The 25260-nt window shown below is 35.1% G+C and overlaps 5 protein-coding genes across 5 annotated transcripts; 3 read left to right on the top strand and 2 right to left on the bottom strand.

The window, feature by feature from the left end:
- Positions 1 to 1160: 1160 nt before the first annotated feature.
- On the top strand, positions 1161 to 3488 carry TRIADDRAFT_36635 (elongation factor 1 alpha). The gene is made up of 4 exons (XM_002117008.1): positions 1161 to 1198; positions 1668 to 1842; positions 1985 to 2164; positions 2287 to 3488. Exons 2-4 carry the CDS (start codon positions 1699 to 1701, stop codon positions 3349 to 3351), a joined length of 1389 nt encoding a protein of 462 aa, XP_002117044.1. The 5' UTR covers positions 1161 to 1198; positions 1668 to 1698; the 3' UTR covers positions 3352 to 3488.
- A 1312-nt stretch (positions 3489 to 4800) lies between these two features.
- On the bottom strand, positions 4801 to 9262 carry TRIADDRAFT_61077 (uncharacterized protein; the record flags this gene model as incomplete). Its single annotated transcript, XM_002117079.1, has 10 exons — positions 4801 to 4842; positions 5002 to 5088; positions 5262 to 5549; positions 5621 to 5722; positions 6745 to 6816; positions 6900 to 7027; positions 7325 to 7578; positions 8196 to 8324; positions 8749 to 8810; positions 9227 to 9262. 10 exons carry the CDS (start codon positions 9260 to 9262, stop codon positions 4801 to 4803), a joined length of 1200 nt encoding a protein of 399 aa, XP_002117115.1.
- A 3076-nt stretch (positions 9263 to 12338) lies between these two features.
- TRIADDRAFT_61078 (uncharacterized protein) lies at positions 12339 to 14000 on the top strand (the record flags this gene model as incomplete). Its single annotated transcript, XM_002117009.1, has 6 exons — positions 12339 to 12386; positions 12519 to 12655; positions 12997 to 13089; positions 13540 to 13657; positions 13788 to 13847; positions 13932 to 14000. The coding sequence occupies 6 exons, from the start codon at positions 12339 to 12341 to the stop codon at positions 13998 to 14000; spliced, it is 525 nt and encodes a 174-aa protein (XP_002117045.1).
- A 1244-nt stretch (positions 14001 to 15244) lies between these two features.
- TRIADDRAFT_61079 (uncharacterized protein) lies at positions 15245 to 18271 on the bottom strand (the record flags this gene model as incomplete). The annotated part of the gene is made up of 10 exons (XM_002117080.1): positions 15245 to 15337; positions 15491 to 15620; positions 15714 to 15778; positions 15856 to 15957; positions 16213 to 16284; positions 16428 to 16555; positions 16906 to 17156; positions 17395 to 17529; positions 17779 to 17840; positions 18257 to 18271. 10 exons carry the CDS (start codon positions 18269 to 18271, stop codon positions 15245 to 15247), a joined length of 1053 nt encoding a protein of 350 aa, XP_002117116.1.
- A 3318-nt stretch (positions 18272 to 21589) lies between these two features.
- Positions 21590 to 23278, top strand: TRIADDRAFT_31868 (elongation factor 1 alpha; the record flags this gene model as incomplete). The annotated part of the gene is made up of 3 exons (XM_002117010.1): positions 21590 to 21733; positions 21913 to 22092; positions 22214 to 23278. The coding sequence occupies 3 exons, from the start codon at positions 21590 to 21592 to the stop codon at positions 23276 to 23278; spliced, it is 1389 nt and encodes a 462-aa protein (XP_002117046.1).
- Between the last annotated feature and the right edge of the window lie 1982 nt (positions 23279 to 25260).

Here is a 25260-nt window from a genome sequence, read left to right on the forward strand (position 1 = left end):
CAATAATAGCCACACGTACAATTCAGTGTGGCGGGCCCGATGACACCACCACCGCCACTCCACTAGTGGGTAGTGGGGACTCGTTGGGACGACTTGGACAATAATAGCCACACGTATTCAGTGTTGCGGGCCCGATGACACCACCACCACTCCACCAGTGGGTAGTGGGGACTGGTTGTGACGACTTGGGCAATAATAGCCACACGTATCCAGTGTTACGGGCCCGATGACACCACCACCACTCCACCAGTGGGTAGTGGGGACTGGTTGTGACGACTTGGGCAATAATAGCCACACGTATCCAGTGTTACGGGCCCGATGACACCACCACCACTCCACCAGTGGGTAGTGGGGGACTAGTTTGGAGTACTGTACTTTGGACGACTTGGACAATAATAGCCACACGTATTCAGTGTTACGGGCCCGATGACACCACCACTCCACCAGTGGGTAACGGGGACTGGTTGTGACGACTTGGACAATAATAGCCACACGTATCCAGTGTTACGGGCCCGATGACACCACCAGCCCACCAGTGGGTAGTGGGGACTAGTTGGGACGACTTGGACAATAATAGCCACACGTACAATTCAGTGTTGCGGGCCCGATGACACCACCACTCCACCAGTGGGTAGTGGAGACTAGTTGGGACGACTTGGACAATAATAGCCACGCATATTCAGTGTTACGGGCCCGATGACACCACCACTCCACCAGTGGGTAGTGGAGACTAGTTGGGACGACTTGGACAATAATAGCCACGCATATTCAGTGTTACGGGCCCGATGACACCACCACTCCACCAGTGGGTAGTGGGGACTAGTTGGGACGACTTGGACAACAATAGCCACACGTACAATTCAGTGTTGCGGGCCCGATGACACCACCACCACTCCACTAGTGGGTAGTGGGGACTAGTTGGGACGACTTGGACAATAATAGCCACACGCACTCAGTGTTACAGTCTTCAGTCTTCAACAATGACAACCGCCGTATTTAGCCCATAATCCGAGGCTTGGACAATTTAAGGTATTGTGAACATGCGCACGCTACCCTATCACATAACAAAGTTATGATGACAACGTTGGAAAGATCAATTGTGCTCAACCCCCCCCTAGGCGAAGAATTGTTCTTATGCGAGGCGATTCAATCGTTCGTTCTCTTTCTCTTCGTCGTTCAGTTGCAGCGTGATAGCTTGGTAAGCCTTGACGATGTTACTCGTTAAAATCGCATTTCAATCTTTGTCATCACCAGTTTTTTTGCATTTTTAACCTTACTTTTTGCGACTATCATGAATGTACGATAGCATCAACGTCATTTTTCCTACAAGTCGATGAGATGAAGATGATGGCAATTTTTTAAACTTGACGCATCTTTCATTCTCCACATGTCGCCATCTTTTTTTTAATTGCTAGAGCCTGTAGAGATGCATTTTTTATTGTTCCGATGGTAAAAAATCAGTTGGAATAGTCAGCTAGCTTGTATTGTAAAGGATGACACTGGATCAAAGTTGTTTTTCAAGTAGTTGTTTATGTATAAGGAGGAAAGAGAGGAGTACAGTAGTAGCGTTCCTCCGTGATAGAGATTTTTTTTTTCCCTCTCCTGACCACTTTGTCATCCGGAGCTTAAAATATCCCACTAAAGGTTGCTATTTTTTCAATCTATAGTACAGTAGGCTGACATCAGACAAATCTTACAATGGGTAAGGAAAAGATACATATTAACATTGTCGTCATTGGTCATGTCGACTCTGGTAAATCTACCAGTACCGGCCACTTGATCTACAAATGTGGTGGTATCGATAAGCGAGCCATTGAAAAATTTGAAAAAGAAGCCCAAGAAGTAAGTGCAATCGATCTATACCAGAGAGGGAAGCCAAATTGCTTTTCATTTTGGATTGGATCAATTATTGTAACCGGATTTATTAGTTCTTTATACCAAAATTAAAATTGAATTCATAACGGTAAGGTTTTTTCTCCTCTAGATGGGTAAAGGTTCATTCAAATACGCTTGGGTCTTAGACAAACTAAAAGCTGAACGCGAACGTGGTATCACGATTGATATTGCCCTATGGAAATTTGAAACTACCAAGTATTACGTCACCGTTATTGATGCCCCTGGTCACAGAGATTTCATCAAAAATATGATCACTGGTACATCTCAGGTAAATGACTACGATACTTGTCCAAAAAAATTCTTGTACTCTTTCTAGACAAAAATGACTCGGTAGACTGCGATAAATTCTCCCTCTTTTAAAAGCTAGCCTATTCATGCTTCAATCTATAGGCCGATTGTGCCGTACTGATCGTTGCTGCCGGTGTTGGTGAATTCGAAGCCGGTATTTCCAAGAACGGTCAAACTCGTGAACATGCTTTATTAGCTTTTACTCTTGGTGTAAAGCAAATGATCGTTGGCATTAATAAAATGGACAGCACTGAGCCACCCTATAGTGAAGCCCGTTATAATGAAATCGTAAAAGAAGTGAGCACTTATATCAAAAAAGTCGGTTATAATCCCAAATCAGTAGCCTACGTTCCCATCTCCGGTTGGCATGGCGATAACATGATAGAAGAAAGTACAAACATGAAATGGTTTAAGGGTTGGTCAGTAGAACGTAAGGAAGGCAACGCCAGTGGTAAAACCTTATTTGAAGCCCTCGATGCTATCTTGCCTCCAAAAAGGCCTTCAGATAAGCCATTGCGCTTACCTTTACAGGATGTATACAAGATTGGAGGTATTGGTACCGTTCCTGTTGGACGTGTCGAAACTGGCACTATAAAACCTGGTATGGTTGTCACATTTGCCCCAGTCAACGTTACTACTGAAGTTAAATCCGTTGAAATGCATCACGAATCCTTGACTGAAGCTTTTCCCGGTGATAATGTCGGCTTTAATGTCAAAAACGTCTCTGTAAAGGATGTCCGTCGTGGCAATGTAGCTGGTGATTCTAAGAACGATCCTCCAAAAGAAGCCAAGTGTTTCGATGCTCAGGTTATTGTTTTGAATCATCCTGGTCAGATCAACCCTGGCTATGCTCCAGTATTGGACTGCCATACTGCTCATATTGCATGCAAATTCACCGCCTTAAAGGAGAAGATCGATCGTCGAAGTGGTAAAAAGTTAGAAGAAAACCCCAAATTCGTCAAGAGTGGTGATGCTACCATTGCTACCCTAACTCCAAGTAAGCCTATGTGCGTTGAATCTTATTCCGAATATCCTCCATTGGGTCGTTTCGCCGTCCGTGACATGAAACAAACTGTAGCAGTTGGTGTTATCAAGAAAGTTGAAAAAGTAGAGAAGAGTGGTAAAGTCACAAAGTCTGCGCAAAAGGCTACTAAGGGCAAGAAATAATCAATCCTGATGCCCCTGATATATTTAGATTAATAAAAAGTGTAATACAATATCGTAGATGATCATGTGTAATTGTTACAATTTTATTATGCTGTACTGCTGTTGCTGGCCTAAGCGTAAATTGACTTATCTTTCAGTCTGACAGAGTTATCAATAAAAAGGTACTGCGATAGTCTTTCGTAATCAATAACTGAGAATCTACCGTTGCTGACTGTTGGTTGGTTGTTGAATTCATTTTGAACTTCCTTATTACAGTAATAGCATACTGGTCGCTATTAGAGCGCAATGATATTGATTGGTTATAGCTATCATATAAGGAAGGATACAGTTACTGTACTATAGTAAAAATCAATTGGACGATAATACGTTTGAAGCGGAATCGCTTTAGCAACCTATGAAACGTTTAGTGATTACTTATAATTTTTCGACATTATAAAAAAGGCATGCAATATACGATACAAAGGGTATTTCGCTTCATGAAGCTTCACGCAATCCTTTACTCCAACAATGAATATGGATTGTAATAAGTAGATGATGCCGCGCAAAAGTGCTGGCGTTAAACTACAGTACTGTATGTTGCCTTCATGTAAGTACTATCGTAAACGACAGTATCATTAATCATGATTCATGAGCATATAAATACCAGAAAAACATACTGCACTGTAAGCGCGGAACGCCTGTGTACAGTATGTTCGATAAAGAATCTTGGTTATAGGGTGTTACTTCAATCAACATCGTGACTGATAATGTCATTACGGTATTAGGCTTTTTTTTCTTTCTTTCTTTCTTTTACAATTAATTACGAAAGTATCACAATATCAGTATTTCTCACAGCACAATACCCATTGACTGTCATGACTATGTGTAGAGGCAACAGCAAATTTATCGTCAGGACTTACTAACCGTACGTAGTGCAAAACACTACAGGCATTGAATTATGTAGTACAACGCTGAATCCTGCAAGCAGTGCAATCTATGATGACTGGACTAGCTGAGAAATACAATAATATAGGACACTAATTTTTTATTTGAAATGAAAGACTCACTTACGTGTATTTATACGTTATTAATTGATACTCAAATTGAATAGATTGCTATCCCATTGTATCACCGTAATAACAACCTGATTATACGCTTATTAGTGTAATCCTATACAAGTATACTGTACATAGAGGAGTCAATATGGACTCTAAAATTATCAGAACACTGATACATTGATGTGAGCTGCTACATGCACATGTGTGTCTGTGTTGCAATGCGCTAAAATTCGTTTTACGTTTTACTGTTGTGGAAATATAAATCAAAAGAAGTTGCAGAAAATCCGATACGCTAAGTCAATTTGAATGGACTGCATTGAAAGATTGAATACTATAACAATATAATCAGCAAAATAAAATTTATTTTGAATACACTCCGGAGCAATCGTAGTTGTACATCATTTTTAAATTCTTAAGACAATTTAATATCGGTTGCTTTATAATTAATTATCACCTTAACCAGATTGTAGTTTACAAATTAAGGTTAACCGCAATTAATGTAGACGCCAGATGCCATTTCGATTGATTAGTAATGGCAACCACCACCTGTAGCATGCAATCATCGCATCCCTTTCATGCTCTTGGTGAATCGTTGTAGGGACCAGTCTTATACCTTCATACCGTAGATTTCTTCCAAGTCATTAATTAATTGTTGCTTTTCTTCTTCTGGTAAGAATGACGAACGAGCTGCATTAAATGTCTATAATGGGTGTTTTAATATTCGAAATAGACACAGACAACACGTATACAATTAATCAACATTGATTGCAACTGGATATTTTATTCTAAAAATGAATCAAAAATAACTTAAGTATTTAATTTAAAAGATCTACCACAAAAAAAAATCATTTAATCATTGACAATTCATCTTACCGCTCGCGTCAGTACTGAAGCACCGTAACCCCATTTATTGTAAACCAATTTATATTCATCGGCAACACCAGAATTACAACACAAAGAATCATCGGAGTTTATAGAAAAATTTAGCCCTTCGTTAATAAATCTAGTAGAAGAACCGAAGTAATGACGAAGTTTCAATAAACTTAAATAATTTACAAATGGAGATAATTTAGGATCTAAATATGATATAATCAACCGTTTAGCGGGATGATTATCAAAACTTGAACAGGAACCTGTAAGTATACTAGATGTCGGGCAAACCTGTAATGATGAGAATAGAATAAATCATCACTATAAAAGATTACGTTAAAATAGTAACAGATTAAGCTAACTTCCAGATGGATTTGTTCTTTCTTGACCCTTTCAAGTAAACTTTCATCTTCCACTAACTGATATCCATGACCGATTCTTTCAGCGCTTAGCCAATCCAAACTCTACCAATATATCAACATATTATTGTAATAGAAAAATATCTATTGGTTTCCCTTTCTAATAATGTACACTTTCATATCCACTAATAAATTGATTATCGAGATATAGCAAATACTCAGAATTTTATAATACTGTATAGTGTTGCATAAAGAGCTATTAACTCTGTTCAATAGTGGAGGTAATAGTACGAGTGGATTTGATTAAAACCATTAGGATCATTTACTACATCAAATGCAATCACAAGATAATGTCTATGTCATATATCTGAATCTTAGACTTAGTTAATGTTAGTATAGTAACGAAAATACACAACAGTCTACATACAATATCATGCCAGATATCATAAAATAATTTAAATTATAAATTATATCGACTACAGGATATGCATAACACTTTCAGTCCGATTTGTATAAGATAATTAATTATAAAATAAATCAGACAATATACTTCATTTACGATATCTCATCCTTTATTCTAGTTCAAACTCATGTTACTATATACTGTACTTTATCATTCAACCATTTTAAAACATACACGTTGCCATTTATAATTGTACACTATGGAATACAGTACAGGCTAGCATGCAAAACAATGGTAATTTACCGGACAATTGAGAAAATCGAATGAATATTTCTACATTCTGTAGTATTTATCGCTGTAGTTTCCTTCTTTTCGAATACTCTAAAAATAGAGTTCACTTCTAAAATCTTATTTTTAGAAGATAGTACCAGTCGCATAAAATTAATAAACTTTCATTTAGAGACCATTCTAATGAATTTTCTAGTGACTCTTGCAATTTTTTAAGATCAGAAATTTGCCTATTATAGCGAAATTATTAACTATACATCATACACTCTCGGACTCAACCGATAAAAATAGCACTGCCTTACTTAATATGACATTGCAATACGTTGCTAGCGATACTAGCAGATTACGAATATTCTGCCAATATGTTGTTGATACCTTAATGTACACTAATTCTCTTTATATAGTCTTATGTGTAAATAACGTAACTAACGCCAACCTGGCGAATATTTTCGGCTGTTCCGGCTTCTCCAGCGTGAACTGTTCTATGAATACCATATCTCTTGGCTTCCTTTAATATTACAAGGAATAACTGTTTTCATAATGAGGAAACAAACACTTTCGATCCCAATAACAACATTTGTACAAACTCACTTGAAAAGCTTTACAAAATTCATCACCAGGTTTAATACTATCTTCTAGTTCATTTCCTTCTATATCAATACCCACAACTCCTTTTCTATGATACTTTTTGCATAGTTCGATAGTTTCAGTAGCTGAGTCTATAACATCGAAAATATATAGATTATAAACCCTTTCAACGCAGAAACAATGGCGGTAGAGTTTAAAACTATCATGGGACAATAAAATGGAAAACTGTGATCAAGTTTTACAACATAATATAATCTATAACAACTGCTACTATGTACCGATATTAATTATTTTTTAATTTTTACCCTGTATATAATAGTATTGTACTAATTAAAATATTGTGATGTTAGTATCAACAAATATGACAATTAATAATACACCATATACTTGTATTAATATCGAACTTCAAACCTTGAAAGTAATTTTACCTGGACAACCTCGAAGACAACAAAGAATACTTTTAACTTTGATTCCGTACCGTCGACATCCCTCCTCTAATCCATCTACTATAGTAAGTAGCACTTGTTCGCTAGTTAATTTATCGCCTTCTGTCGCGTCATTATTTGATGTTCCGCTGGTCAACAATCCCGGAGCATAACGCGCCTCAGTATATAAGACACCTTGATTTGCCTGATCTTCACAAAATTCTATTGCACACCGACGAAGGGCATGAGGATCACCACTAGATGAATTTTAATTGAAAAAATTTAGATATTCTATTGTACTAAGAAGTACAGTAATGCATAAATTATAGTATTACACCGAAATTTCAAGTTTCTAATGTAGTATAGTGAAACAGGTCATAATTTTGGGCACAGTATACCAGCAGAATAATCAAATGATCTATAAAGTATCCCGTTATTATTAAAATTTATAGAGTCGATAACCGCCATAATAACATACGCGTATATCCACTTAAGCTACTCATTTTTAACCCATATTTAGGCTGCAATACACCGTATTGTTAAAGTTCAAAGCTTGCCATACCCTATCTAGATTTTCTATTGGTAGCTTGTAAGATAGTAAATATTTATAGAATAACTAAACCATTGTTAGTCTCCAAAACTAACATATGTGTATAATGTATGAAGACCTAATAGGAAATATACTACTATTTCACTCGATCAATTTAGTATCTTATAAGAAGCCTATGCATAGTTTATGAAAGAAGCGATGGTTGTTAACACTAACTGCTGATAGTATTCATATAAGGCGCATGAATAATGAATATCTTGTAATTAATGTAGATTAACCGACGAACTAATGGATAAGAGAAAAAATAGAGATTTTTAGGCTCACCTAATAACCGGTATGAAAACAGCAAATGGCTCCAAAAATTTCTTTAAAGATCGGTCTGTCTCGTTGGCACAGGAAACGAATTCTTTAAATTGTCTTGCATTGTCTACGGGCAATTCAATACCTTTACTCCTATAATTAAAATCATATTCATCAGTCATTATTCAAATTTGGTTACTCAATTTACAAATTTGACCGAACTATCTAACTGAAGCTATTAATAAGCAATGCATGTAAAGAAAAAAATAGCATTGTTCTGAATTATGGCGAAGCAAAATTTAATATTTAACGAAGTATACGTCGTAAAGCTTAAAAGTCTGATACTTTAAATTGTTAAATCCAGTATGGCTATTTGCTCTCTTGCAACTGTAATCAATTTATAATTTATAAGCAGAATATGCTGTAGTTACCGTAAAAATTTGAAATGTGGTATTTAACCTATTTACGAAAATCATTTCAAATACTGAATGTTATGTTTAAAATGTACCATGATCACTTATATTTATAGTACTAGTACCTATGATTGTGTCTATACCAACAATCTAAATATACTTACCTAGCTAAATCTATTACTGTTTCAGCACGAAGCGCTCCGTCCAAATGATTATGCAGTTCGACCTAGTTGACATACGCGAATATGTATTACATGAGTAGATATGTGCAGCTTCTAAGTTGAAATGGCAAATAATTGTATGTGGGCAATCAATTTTATCAAGACTTTAGAAAATCAGAATTTTATTAAAAATTCAAAAAGAATGATAATTATGTACTTTAGATTGCATTTCTCAACGACCGCTCGAAAATTACTATCTGATATTGTACTATGCATAATAGTATGCGGAACTGGGCAATTAGCCTATTAAATACATCACGAATACCAATCTTTAACTGATATCGCGCAATGTGGTGTTAGTTAACACGCTTGTGACACTAATTACATATGCACAATGTTAAATAGAACTTAGATATTACAGTTAATCTTATTTGGATTAAATTAATAAATGATCGTGGAGAATGACTTATACGGTACTTACTTTACACTTTAAACTTTGTGAACCTGTAGCAGCCATCATTCTTATTCTACCTCATTTTAAAATATCATGATATATTGGGTTAGTTGAGATCGTTATCTTAACTAAGATGATAAATGCTAGCTAATGCAATGCAATTAATAATAATTGCTATATTGCAAACTGAGTTTTAGCCATCAGCCGCCCGTACAACACTACTTCAAAAGAGTAATTTATTGAAATTATTTGCAATCGTCGAATAAAATCTGTTTTTGTAATGGTTGTACTAGGAATTGGAAAAACTGTCAGCAAATGTGAAGTTAACTACCATGAGATTTCATTGCATCGTTAGCCCATAAAGTATTGCAAAATGAAGTAATCCATAACGATACCTCACGTATTTGCTAATATAACTATCTCATACGATGATCAGCTATGGAATATACGAATTACAGCAGCGCTAACCTTTGCAAAAGTAGTTAACAATCTTGAAATTATTTGCAATTATAAAATAAGACTAGTTTACAGTACAGTTATGCTAGAAGCCAGCGTTCCATAACAGAAGCTAAAAACTGGCATCACATTTGAAATTAACTACTGCAAGATTTCATGATATTGTATATCCATAGTCAAAATATTGCAAAATGAAATAATCCACATAGATACTTGTTACAAAATCTCGATTTGTAACGAGGAAATTTTCCAACAAAGAGACTACACTTTTCTTAGTCGAAACTTTTATTTAGTGCTTCTACTCTTTATTCTACTACCGTACAGTACTGTAACCTCTAGTCTATACCTTCTTTAAGTATATGACATATTACTATTTATACCTACGCAACATGCACACGAACTAAAACAGGTTTAGGTAGCGTTAGCCAATAACAGAACGACAACCCAGCTAAAATGTCGTAAACAAGACTGCAATTACTTAGTTTAAGATCATTGATAGCGTAAAATATATGAAAATTAGTAAGAAACATAGCTCAAAGGTTTAATACTGTGTGTTATAGGTAAGATTTGGTAGTCCATGTCTGACTCCATGATGCAATGTAATGCAGCAGACCTAACTTTAATTAAGAGCTGGTTGCTGATTTTGAAATTACTTACAATCATAAAATAGAATTCGTTTACAATAATTGCACTAGGAGTTGAATACTGTCATCCATCTGAAATGAACTACAGACTGTCCTGCAAAGTCTCCTCATAATATCCTGTACAATGTACATTCAAAGGATTGTAAAACGGAAAAATCCATATTGATACTTCACCTGTTAGCTAATTCACTCACGGACAGCCTACTCAACTATGCAACTTATTACACATAGTAATCCTTGCTAAGCTGGCCAATGATTTTGAAAATTCTTTGTAATTGCAAAATAAAACTTGTTTACAACTGTCATCCAATCTGGAATTAACTACTGCAAAGTTAAATCGTATTATATAACTATACGAGAAAGGATTGCAAAACAGAATAATCCATATCAATACAGTACTTCATTTCTTTACAGACAATATATTTAACTATGCAATACTATACTGTACACTGTATGTACTGTACATTGTATACTTTACTAAGCAACTTATATAATTAATCAGAGTACAGTAGAGCCAACCTTCACTAAAACTAGCTCATAGCTTTCAAATTATTTGCAATTGCAAAATAAAACTTGTCTGCAATAGTTGCACTAGGAGCTGAAAATTGTAATCACATCCAAAATGAATTACTGCCAGAATTTATCCTATTATACAACAATAACAATATTGCAAATAGAAATAATCTATTTTAATATTTTTAGTTCATCGTTGACTTACTGTATTTATTCATGATAAAATTTTTACCTTTAGTTGCAAGAAAGTTGAGTACTAGAGACCCTGTACCTAAAGAGAGACTGGTAAAAACTCTCAATTTTTGTCTTCACATTCACAAATATCGTTCCAAAAAGGTTAACGTATCTAATTGGTGCAGATGGACCCAAAATAGTTGCCAGTCCATCCGTGTCTGCGTCCAATCAGATACGTTCTTGCTTTACCGCCTTTACGATATGTTTAGACATGTTTTTAGCCAGGACTTTGCCAGTCTCTCTTTAGGTAAAAGGCATCTTTATTTATTTATTTAATTAATTACCTGAATGCTGCATAGCTCAAGAAGATTGCAGTTAGACGAAGTTCAGCATCTCCACCATAAAGGTTTTATTACCCCTACAGACGTAAGATCGGTACTATACGGTACAGTGTACAGTACACAGTATTGTAGAAACTGTACTGTACTCAGTACTGTACACTGTTCGGTACGGTATGTGGGATGGGACGGACGCGACTGGAACAGCGGCTCTTTCAGCTCCTGTACTGTACGCTGTACAGTATGCTCCTGCAAGCTTGCACAGTATCCATGGAGAACATGGCTGACCTGGTTAATAAAGGAAATTTCCATTCACCTTAATTACATAAGCCTGTTGTAAGTTTTAATTTATCGTCTATATTATCATAGACTAATGGTTGAAGCTAATTGAAGTATATTGTACTACGTGCTGGTTACAGGAGAGTAGGAAGTATCTTCAACACCACGAAATGGTGCATAGTTTTGTTATCCATAGCCTTTTACCTGGAACTTGCAGAGTATTCTATTCCATCACATTCTGCAGCGATAGCAAAGCGGTAAGTGATGATCATCGTCATGGTTATTATAATAATTAAAACAAGTAGAATGTAGAGGCAAGATGCTTAGTTGCTTTGGACTACGCTAGCATTTATATAACATCCATATTCTAAGTTAGTGATGAATTAATCATTGAACGCCGTCGACAATTTGATGCAACTTCCGCTATTTTACGTGTATAATATTACTAAACTAGTTGCAATAATATCCTTTACTACATGGAAATATAAGCCTATAGAGTTCAACAACATATGCTACGATGGCCTGTTGATATGCAATACTGTATAAGAATACAGTAAATTATAACTTCACGAAGCATCTCTACCATCCACATGTTCGCTATTAACCAGAGTTACGCGTACATCGAAATACGTACGCATATCATAGAATACAGTATAGTAACCAATGACTTCTAGTAACTCTTGTAGTGATCCGTTCAAATTTTCTAAAAATTGATTGTTAATTAATCTTCACTACATGGCATTTATTTCGAAGTCCTTTTTGAATGATTGCCACTACTGCACAGTGAGTGTACACGGCTCATAGTACAGTGTACAGTATTCGAGTATAAATTGATTGATTTTATTCATTTATTAAACATCCTACTGTAATAGGCCAGTTTGCCATGCTAACTGAATTTTCACTCTATTACAATAGAATGGACACGTCGAAGATCGCAGTGGCCGGAAAGAGAAATTACTAGCCATTGCTCAACGTGTACAATCGGAATACTCATTCAAACGAGTTACACAAAGGAGCGACCTTTATGATGAATTATTGGTGGCATCAGCAGAGTATGACTAATTAATTAAAGAATATATGTGTAGTATATTTACTCATACGTAATTATCGATTCGGCTGTTCATTCTATCAGTATTTATATCACGACTTATCGGCTACTCTGGTAAAGTATGATGCATTGCGTAATTAGGTATATAACATATCTATATATTATAGTTTAAAATCGATAACAATTTATGTCAAATACTAGTCTGTTACGGCCTATAATTAAAAGTATCTCACATACATACTTAGGGAATGCACTTTCGATTGATTAATAGTCATCTGTTGCCTATGATGTGTTGCTACTGTTACTATATTCATAAAATTTCAAATATCTTAAATTAATACACAGATATGGTTTAAATTTGGAAGGAGGCGCCTTTCGATCACTTCGTGGGGAACCATTCGAAAGCGAAAAGGCTATCCTTTGGCTTGGACGTGACAAGTTAGTATTCCCATTTAATCGAACCATTAATTCTAGCAAAATATTGCTGATTTGATGAAAATATATAAAATAGATTTAAGATACAATTTAATTGAGCTACGCGTACGAGAATGTTAAATATCTCTTAATATATTAGCTTGCAAATGGAATAATTTTTGTAGTGCCTTTAACTTCATACCGTACTGGTACTATTGTGTCAACGCTTACGAGGAAAAAGTTCTTTTATGTAGCTACACTTAGTATTCTTATTACCTACCCTATCAAAAATTTCAGGTTATATTAATATATCAAATCGTCCAGTATCTCGCCTATTATTTTACTTACAATTTGCTACAGATAAAGAATTAATCAACTATGGAATATTTTTTATTATTAATACATGTGGTTGTGAAAAAAGTATTTAATGGTAAAATTGTAATTTCAATTATAACCTCATTAATTTAAAAATAGCAATGGATTTGCATTGGTATGCGATACTCATGAAAATCGCATGTTGGCTGAAAACACTTTGCGATTGCTTTGCAAATTCCTACAACCCCATATCAAAAACACTTCACAAGGAACGGAGGTACGTATATGATACTGTAGATTATATTTCTCATTCTTTGCGGTTCTGTATATACTATCTTCTGTATTTTTAACTTAATGTATACAAGTAGATGATGATCGTCATACTCAGATTCTTATCTATTTCATAGCCTGTTCTATTGGTGGATCGTATAGCCGCAATAGTTAACCGATTTCTGCCCAACGGGCAGGTAAGACTGTGTGTGTCCTGGTTATTTCTCTAATGTTCACCGCAGAAATTACGTATTAATTTGAAACAAATATTTCTTCTGTAGCTCTTATTCTTAAATCATCGAATAATAAGACACTTTGAAAAAGAATTGGAGATGCTACTATCAGCTTAATAAATGTATAAGAGGATTATAATTTGGTATTGACCTCAAATACTGGATGTGAAAAAGCTGAAGAAAATTCGTTAAAGACTGTATAGTTTATCATTAGAATAAACCATTTTACAATTTATTACCTTTAGATTGAAATTATGCAAACAACAATGTTTGTGCTGATCTGATTTAAAATTCAAGATACTGTACAAACAACTTGAATTATTACTAAAATTTAACGACATGTACTTTAGTTCTATGTACAATATATTATTGATGAGCAGCATTATATATTTTTGAAATGGAGATCAAATTGAAAAAAAATGCCCAACAGTTTGAAAATTTTGCTTTCACATTCAATTGTAGCTATTTTGGGAGCTATTTTCGACTGTATTCATTAAAATTATTGATTGCTCGTGTTTCGGTAGCTTCGTACTCGTAAAGAAATTTAAAATTGTAACTAATTGGTAGCGCAATAATGAAACGTTAAAGTAATTTCGATAAGGCGATTTTAATAAAACAGTATTCCTTGTCTTTATCGAAAACTTTATGTCTAAATCTTCGGCTTTAAATGATGTATGCGTACAGTATGTACGACGTATTTAGATATCACTGAGCATTCTGTGGTATTCTAAGAGTCGATTTTGTATGTGTAAACTATAATTATTAAATTTTCAGTAGTTTCTGTTATAGTGCAGTCATACGCATACTACTTTAATCCAAATTTGTAGATACGTCGATTAATAGGTCATAATAAGGCAAATGTAAATATCTAAAAATTGAATCCACCATAAATTCACAAAACACCGTTACTAACATTAGAAACATATGACGTATTAAACCATTGTATCCAAGGTAATCGATAAAACTTTATTATAAAGTGAATCAGACGTAAATGTTCCTTTCGAAATTGATGCCCTTCAATTCTACTTAAGACATTTGATTACAAAATTATCACTGTACGACACCATATCATCACACAAGAATTGAGGCTTTCTAACCAGAAATTGATTATTATGCCCATAATTATAACAAAATGCCATACTTGACTAATTTAGCATCATTTACTGTGTAATGGTACTGATTGACTAAGAATCATAATATTATTCACCATGTATCCATTAAGAAACATCAGATAAAATCAATAAATCAGCACATTCCGTTTTTAGACGCAACATTAAAAATCCAATAAATTACAGGAAAATGATCAAGATAAGGTACAGTACTATATTAGTTCGAGAAACGGTAACTGGTTTCAATGTCCTTTAACACCTCAATCCATGTATTCTTTCTAAATCTGCGATTAACTGTTTCTTTTCTTCTTCTGGCAAGAAACACGAACGCGCTGCATTGAATGCCTGTAAATTAAAGTGAAATCAACGCAATTAAGAGATTATATAAATATCAGAAATTCACTAGATATTATGTAAGAAAGATAAATTAATCATACACAAAATAGTACAATCGTTATTGCACTACACTACTTATACAGGAATATGGCATTAATTTACCGCTCGGGTTAATATTGGTATATCATAACCCCAATCATTGTAAACCAAATCATATTCATCGGCAACTCCAACATTGCAAGACAGCGAACAATCACAATTTAAGGAAAAGTTTAAGCCTTGATCGATAAACCTAAAATTTTAAACGTAGATTATAAGCAATATAGGTGCGTACGACAGAGACGTAGAATACAACTGATTATCAATTATATCAAAGATGATTAACCGCTTAGCTGGATGGCCAGTAAAACTATGACATGAACCCGTAAGTAAACTAGAAGTTGGACAAAGCTAAAAGTAAAAAGCGAGTATAAAATTGTTAAAACAATCCTTTAATTCAGGAAAAGTAATTTAATTCTATTTCTAACTTCAAGATGAATTTTTTCATTTTTGACTCTGTTAAACAATTTTTCATCCTCTACCAAATGATATCCGTGACCTATTCTCTCAGCACTTAGCCAATCCAAGCTCTATGCATTGTACATATATATAGAAGATTTGAAAATATAAAGATTCCTGATAGCACTATTGCTCACAAACCATCCTCTACTTAATATTGACTTTCTATAACTATATCAACACAGTAATTTTAAAAAATTGTCTACAGAATCTCATACTAAAGTGTATTCCCAATCAGTCAACCAACATCAACAATAAACTATAAAATTAAATAAGGATAATCTGATGTTTCGATTTGGTATTCATGTATAATCCTTAACTGATACCTGACGGATGCTTTCAGCTGGACCTGCCTCTCCCGCATGAGCGGTCCTATGAATACCGAATTTTTTGACTTCCTACATAATGTATTTATAAGCATAACATTTTTCATGATGCAAATGATTACCAGTATAAAAATGACTCGCTCAACCTTCTACACGTCTGGTATCCTGAGAGCTATTGTAAATTTGTAATAATAACACCAACAACGAAAATTTACCTGAAAGGCTTTGACAAATTCATCATCGGGTTTAATAGGATAATTTCCTTCATCTCCAGCTAAATCAATACCAACAACTCCTTTTCCATGAAATTTTTTGCATAATTCAGCTGTTTTTGCCGATAATTCTAGACAGTGAAATATGCAGACCTAATTCAGTTATCGTAGCTTATCGTAATAATAGTTAATCTTTAAAATCTATCTCTATGCATCAATAAACCATCTAGATTACAACGTTTGATACCACTCAGTTTTTAACTAGTTTATAATTTAGTTAGTGTAATCTACTTTAGCACTTCATTGTCTAGCAGTGCAATATCGATACTGAATATGAGTTAAAACAACAAATATATCGAAGTAGAGTATAGTAAGTTACAAATACTGCATATGTATATCCCAATTATATATACATAGCAAAGGCAAACTGTTTTAAGGCTTTCAACCATCCAATGTAAAATATTTTTTCAAATGCAAGTACCTGGAAATGGTCGAATGCAGCATAGTAAGCTCCGAACGGTAATACCATAACGTCGAGACCCTTCAGCTAGGCCTTCCAGAATAACCTGCAGTGCTCCTTCATCCGTTAATTGATCGGTATTTTGAATAGTATTTGATGCTTCACTACTCAGTAGCTGGGGGGCATAACGTACTTCAGTGTACAAGACACCTTCATTTGCTTGATCTTCACAGAATTCTATTGCACAACGTCGTAAAGCAGCAGCATCTCCTCTGTATTTGTATATATAAATGCACACATACAAGATAAATGTATCGGTTAAATATAACGACAGAAATAATCAACATTCTTAAAGAGTTTTCTCAATATTGCATCTTAGGCATGCATTAACACCTTTTGTATGATGCTAAATGAAGCGCTCATTTAATCTGTCCGAGCTAAGTTGCGATATGTGGTAGCTACTACCCATTCTTTAGCTTTAAAATTAATGAATTAAATCAATTATATTACCTGACAACTGAAAGGAAAACGGGAAAAGGTTCAAGAAATCTTCTCAAAGATCGATCCTTTACATCTACATTCTCGCAAGATACAAGCTCCTTCAGTTGTCTTACATTGTCGAAAGGTAATTCAGCTCCTTTGTTTCTGCATTAATATCATTTTGTAAAATGTACCATTCAACTTATACCATACTTGTAACGAATGATATAGCATATCAAGGAAAATGTAATGTATCATTAAAAATAAGTATTTATCATACGATTGAAGTCATCTTTGTACACAATTTACATGCTTGTACTTTATTAGAAATCAATTATAGCGTTACTCCAAGAAATACAAGATTTTACAATTATATAAATAACAGTATTTATTGACGTAATATTTCATCATTACCTGGCCAATTCGATAATAGTTTCTGCCCGAATGGATCCATCCAAATGGTTATGCAACTCTACCTGTAAGGTTAGTCAATTTATAGTAAATACGGGTAAACAGTAAATTCGTATACTTTGATACAAATTCTTAATAAAAGTCTTGGTCATTTAAAGTCTGAATCAATGCACACAAGTGTTAAATATAGCTCAAGCATTTCAATGTAATGAAAGCATCATGAATAGCCTTACTAATTACTTATCAATTAAAGTAAGTATTTGTAATATCAATGACTGCTATCGCAATCGTGGAGTCTCACTTGTTAGTCGATCAAGGATATTCTAGATACATAGCGATTGATTACTCGATAGTCTATCATTTAGGATTACCAATGTAGTCATTCATTAAAGTGATAGCTATAAGTCGATTATCGATCGGTAGCCATTATAGATCAGTTAGAAAGTCTAGCTTGGAGTAATTATTGCCACAAATAACGTACTGTATCAGCTGCCATATCGTACAGGAATAATTGCAGCTATGATACTAGGCCATTGCTATTATTAACACTGCATGTAATAATTGTACGTTACATGCATTTATCATAATCAGTCTAGCGTAATTTACAGCAGCTGCTACTCTAAGCAATTTATACTATCACCACAGATTTAGGATTCTAGGTCATCTACGAAGCCTGTACTTGATCTAGGGTTCCGGCGAAAGCCTTTCAAATGACTACGTACTCCATTAGGCATGATGTAATCGGCGGTCAAAATGAATTACAACACCGTACCAAAGGCTATGGCCGACAGCATGGCGTACAGGCCCAAACAGTTAAAACTGAAGAGCCCTCCATCCCGCTAATTGAATCAGATTGAAATATTCTATCGGACAGATCATATTCGGTTGATATCCACCACTACGCGATTGCAGAAATAGTTGGAAGATTTGCTCAATCTGTTTAAAGTATTGCAAAGCAAGTCTTTGCAAGCTTGTACTATACTGTCATTCGAACTAACAGCTAGCCGTGCACCATCATTGAAGATTATTTACGAGTCAATGTATATCGATCTATACAAGTAAATCAATGCAAATCGCCTACAAAGCAGAGACACTCAGACACACTTAAAACCTGTCTTATGCATATTAATGTTTGCTTACCTTCCATTTGAGACTATCTGGACCTCGGGATGCCATCTTCTGAAAATGTCGAACGTTGAGGAGCTCTTTACTGCAGGACTTGCTCAATGCTCAGCTGCTCACTCTCAATTGTAGTCATTAAGGAAGCTACAGTACAGTATGTACTGTACAGTACTGTACTGTACTGTACCGTATCATGGACCACTCGAGTCAGATTATTTCCGATGGCACTCCTTCGTTCAAAAATCAAAGTTGTATTGCGTAGCTGTAGAATATTTATATATATATATGTATATACCCGTAGAAGGATATCTCCACATATAGAATGTATCTAGTTCGGGCCTGATTGAACTTACTCAATTATATCGTTTCAGGCTGCCATCGAAATTAATCAGACTGTCGATGTAAATTAACTACAGTAGTCTGGTGACCGATTGACCGTACCGTACCGCTCAGTACGGTACGGTACGGTACAGTTCGCTAATGAAACGGACCAGAAATGCAAAATGCAAGATGGCGAAGTTGTTGAAGTTAAAAAGTCGTATCATTATAATTCATTAGTATAGACTTGCAAGTCCCTGAGCTAGACATGATATCAAATTCTCTAGCTAAGATTTTTGATAATATCGTGCATTTTGGGTTCGCTCGAGTATTTACAGTTTGTACACAAGGCTATTTTGCAGCCTTATTTTGCAGATTTCTGTACAGCAAACTACTGATTCATCTCTTACAGCTCGTCAATTTTTTAGCTCTCTATGCTTGCACTTGTACCATCTTGCATCATGCTTCTAAAGTAGTAAACAACTCCGTGTTACTGTACATGGGGGCGGGTGGGGGGCTGTTCTGGCCACTTCATTAATTAATTATACTCGTATTACATACTGCCATATTATTATTTATTTATTTATTTATCGTATATGACATATATACTGTAGACGTACAGTAGTGTATATATAACATATAATACGTCATATACACTATTCTATTGATCCAGTAGTAGTACTACACACTGTCATCACTCTCAGACAGACGGACTTTTCTTACTCAATGAAGCCGGAAATTTCTGTATCGAAAAAGGACTACTGTAGTTAGTATGGATCTTCCATGGCTATTTTTAAATCACTGGTACTAATTTAAGTAGCGTTTAGAATCTTACAGAACTATTTTCAATCAGAACTTTATAACAGATAATAATATTCAATGTAGCATTACTTCATTGAGAAAATATCACTCAATCCAAAATCAACCGTCTGTATACTAAAGTACTGCCATAACGAAGTGTTGCGTAGTATATCTTGAAGAGATGACTTTGGAAATAAATGTCTGTCTGTGCAACAGTAGTTTTTCTCCTTTCCACGGCATCTACTGTAGTTCAGTTAAAACAACAAGTACAGAATGGTCGATTTCCCAATGTGATTACACTATTTTCCATGGCCAAATTTGAGTGAAAAATTAAAATTATGATTCGCTGAAATTTCTTGATAAAATAGATATGTACGGGTAGGAGTATGTCTGCAGAACATGATTACGATGATGAAATCAATGTCAATACACAAGTAAATAGTAAGAAAACTTGTTTCAATACTGTGGTATAAAGTCCTTTAGTACACACTTTGATACTTTAATCGAACTGGATTGGATCGTAATTTTAAAAATTATTATTATTATGTTTTGGATTTTGGATTGAAGTTGGATTGGAGTCGGATTGGACAAGATGAGTTGTCTTTGGATTTCGGAATGAATAAGAAGGAAGCGGTAAAACACTGCTGTACAGTAAAATTCTACCTCTAGAGAAAGAGACTAGTGTAATGAATTACACATACCCAATTCTCCATTTGTATCATCATTGCTCAGCGTCACTAAATCGGGATGTATGGATTACAGTTTAGTATCAAAATTGTTAGAAATGATATTATTATAATAATATTATGACGACATCTATATTTGACACACTTTGACATGGTCTACTGAGTGTATATATATATATATATATATATATTGTAGCTTGGACTACTAGAAACTGGGACTACCATACTACAGTAAATCTCTTCATTGAAGAATTAATTGAAGAGTCCCTCTCTCATTCAGAAATTTTCCCACATAAATTGATCCTACTGTTACAGTAGTCCATGACAGTAACATAATACACAAAGGAGTACACGATTTTGGCACGACAGTGATCGTAGTTGTCGCTATGCCTTCGGGGAATTCCACCTTTCTCTCCAAGCAACCAAAAATGGAAAGAATAGCTTTTCTTCGATGAAGAATGCCTGTAGAAAGACAGGCAAAGTAATAGAAGACGCTGACAAAAGCAGCACTGTGCAGTAACTAAGCTATTGACGTTTTCTCGCCTGTGGCTCTATTGAGCGATTGTTATTATCGGCATGACCGACCACTGCGTCGGAAAGCCAAGCATAAGCAGATAGACAGTCGCATAAGTACATCGCATCAGGATAAATGGCATTTGGCCGACCGTGGATATATTGTCGTTTTATCAGGGAGTGGTCTTTCCTTTTATACAGAAACCCAAATAAAAGATAGGATATAGGCATCAAGTCAGAGAAATTTGGGTCCTATTTGCCGCTCTCCGGTTACACGCGACTCCCTGATTGAAATACTCTACCGGTGGTTGTAGTTTTTGAGGGAAAATCCTGCAGTACCTACACTTGACTGAAATCCAATCAATCCTAGTAAAATGGGAAAGGAAAAAATACATATTAATATTGTTGTTATTGGTCATGTCGACTCTGGTAAATCTACCAGTACTGGCCACTTGATTTACAAGTGTGGTGGTATCGACAAGCGAGCCATTGAAAAATTTGAAAAAGAAGCCCAAGAAGTAAGTTAAACGCCCTTTTCCCTCTTCTGTCACATGCGTTTTACCAGTGGACATAGGGAACAAGCCTTCTCCTTCTTATATCTAATAATAAACGACTGTAACTGCAGATATTTTACAGTAGTTTTTCCACGCTTGAATAATAAGGGAGTTAAGATGACGAATTTTTTCCCCATTTCTAGATGGGTAAGGGTTCATTCAAGTACGCTTGGGTTTTAGACAAACTAAAAGCTGAACGCGAACGCGGTATCACCATTGATATTGCTCTATGGAAATTTGAAACTGAAAAGTATATGGTGACTATTATTGATGCCCCTGGTCATAGAGATTTCATCAAGAATATGATCACTGGAACATCTCAGGTAAATAGACTACAACAACTCCCTATCTGAAAAAAACTTGCATTTCTAGACTACCCTTTAATTAATCAATCAATCTATTTCTCTCCTTTAAAAGCTAATCCATGATCGCTTTAATCTCTAGGCAGACTGTGCCGTACTGATCGTTGCTGCCAGTACAGGTGAATTCGAAGCCGGTATTTCCAAGAACGGCCAAACACGTGAACATGCTTTATTAGCTTATACACTTGGTGTAAAGCAAATGATCGTTGGCATTAATAAAATAGACAACACCGAGCCGCCATATAGCCAAGCCCGTTATAATGAAATTGTAAAAGAAGTAAGCAGTTATGTCAAAAAAGTCGGTTATAATCCCAAAGCAGTAGCGTACGTGCCTATCTCAGGTTGGCATGGCGATAACATGATAGAAGAAAGTGCAAATATGCCATGGTATAAGGGTTGGTCAATAGAACGTAAGGAAGGCAATGCCAGTGGTAAAACGTTATACCAGGCCCTCGATTCTATCTTGCCTCCAAAAAGGCCTTCAGATAAGCCATTGCGCTTACCTTTACAGGATGTATACAAGATTGGTGGTATTGGTACCGTTCCTGTAGGACGTGTCGAAACTGGTATATTAAAACCCGGTGTGATTGTTACATTTTCTCCAGCTAATATTACTACCGAAGTTAAATCGGTCGAAATGCATCACGAATCCTTGACTGAAGCCTTACCTGGTGATAATGTCGGATTTAATGTCAAAAACGTCTCGGTAAAGGATATCCGTCGTGGCATGGTTGCTGGTGATTCTAAGAACGACCCTCCAAAAGAAGCCAAGTCTTTCAAGGCTCAGGTTATTATTTTAAATCATCCCGGTGAGATTCGAGCTGGCTACTCTCCAGTATTGGATTGCCACACCGCTCATATCGCATGCAAATTCAGTACCTTAGACCAGAAGATCGATCGTCGAAGTGGTAAAGTGTTGGAAGAAAACCCCAAAATGGTCAAAAGTGGTGATGCTAGTATGATTACCTTAACTCCGAACAAGCCTATGTGCGTTGAAGCTTTTGTCGATTATCCTCCATTGGGTCGTTTCGCCGTTCGTGACATGAGGCAAACCGTAGCAGTTGGTGTTATTAAGTCAGTTGAAAAAATGGAACATGGCGGTAAAGTCACAAAGTCCGCGCAAAAGGCTGCCAAGGGCAAGAAATAATCAATCCTAATGCCTCTACATATTTAGACTAACAGAAATAGAATAAGATAATCGTAGATAACTGTGTGTAATTGTTCCATTTTCGTTGTGCTGTACTGATGTTATATACAGGCCTGAGGGTAAATTGATTTGTCTTCAGTTCGACAGAGTTATCAATAAAAAAGTACTGCGATAGTCTTTCGTATTGAATAAATGAGAATCTATCGTTTCTGACTGCTTGTCATTTACCAAATTATATTGGAGTTCGCAAAGTCACTAAAACTTGTATAGTTATCAATTGATTTGTGATCATTTAATCTACTGTACTCTAGTCAACTTGTAGACGTATTCTATGAAGAGCTTTTCATGCTTTGGCTACTCGAGCGCAACGATCGTAGTAAAATCAATCAATGTGAATGATAGATATAATTAAGTGCGTTAATCAGTATTAGCCACTTGTAAATTATGTATAAAGTATTATTCATTTAATAGAATTTGCACTATTAATTATTCGTTAACATATCAATAGTGCAAATTATATTAAACGAATAATTGTCTATACGTAATTTACAAGTCGATAGATAATACTGATTAACGCATTTAATTAATTATATACTGTATATCATCCACATTGATTGATTTTACTACGATGTTCATTACAGTTCTTACGTCGTGTCATTATGATACAGTATAAGTAAGCATTATGTGTAAGAGTACGCTTAAAGTGTCGCACTGTCATAATAGCTTACAATTTCCTTATCGTCGCTCTTAATACTCTGCCTTTTAATGAACTACTGGTTAATGAATTGATCGTTAACACAATCTACGAGCTAATAATTGTAGGCCTAAATTAAACGTACGAGAAATTACAAAAGGCATCTGCTGGTAGAGCACCCTTGGTGATACAGTAGTTCTAGAGATATAACGAACGACAAAATAACTACTAATCTATCTAATGAATTGATCGTTAACACAATCTACGAGCTAATAATTGTAGGCCTAAATTTAATGTACGAGAAATCACAAAAGGGATCTGCTGGTAGAGCACCCTTGGTGATACAGTAGTTCTAGAGATATAACGAACGACAAAATAACTACTAATCTATCCAATGAATTATTAGACTCCTTTAAACTATTCAAGCAACATAATTTGTATTGGCTTTCATAACATGATGCAAAGCACTGCGCTATAGTTTACACGACAGTACTGAATCATATATAAGCAGCAACAACAGAACTAGTACAGTGGGCAAGCTAAACATGCAATTATCGCTTAATTAGAGTCTAATGCTTATTGCCAATGTTGCATCGTAGACGTGCTGTAATTCTTGATAACTCTACTAAACTAGCTATCGTACATAATCTTCTACACAGTATTTTCAGATTTAATACTCGTCTATTTCATCATTAAACACATTGTCTTGGTATTACATAATCCTTATCATGGCGTACGCTGATGTTTATATAGCTATTTAGCACAGTATAAACTACAAACATACGTTACGAGTATTCGTATATGGATTCCTAGAAATATACTAAAACTAATTTTAGGTGAAAATTAGCCAAAAACAGTTAGATTAAATCTCTAGAGTCAAATTTAAATGCAAACATACTCGTATATAAATCATATTTCAACTAGTCAGTAAGTTAACTTAACAACTTCAAAAATATTCCCATGTAGTTGCCGTATCATTTAATAACCAGGCTATAGTTACTACAAGATCACGGTAGCTATAGTTACTACTATCGATACTACACTATCTATCATTTAGATTGGGTAACAATGGTAGGGCATAATTAGTACAACCAGTTAATGTTCTTATGTACTGTAATATGGTACATTTATTGCAACAGCTACTAACGACTTTGATTTTGCTTACATTAATTTCTCTTATTATACTGTAGATGTATAGAATAATTAAGTAACGCTTGCCTTTTAAGAATATGGCGATTTCCACATCATATAGTTTTAAAATTATGATTGGTGTACATTAGTCATTGTA

The sequence above is a fragment of the Trichoplax adhaerens genome, genomic scaffold, assembly GCF_000150275.1.
Source record: "Trichoplax adhaerens TRIADscaffold_21 genomic scaffold, whole genome shotgun sequence".
In the NCBI taxonomy this organism is placed as follows: domain Eukaryota; kingdom Metazoa; phylum Placozoa; class Uniplacotomia; order Trichoplacea; family Trichoplacidae; genus Trichoplax; species Trichoplax adhaerens.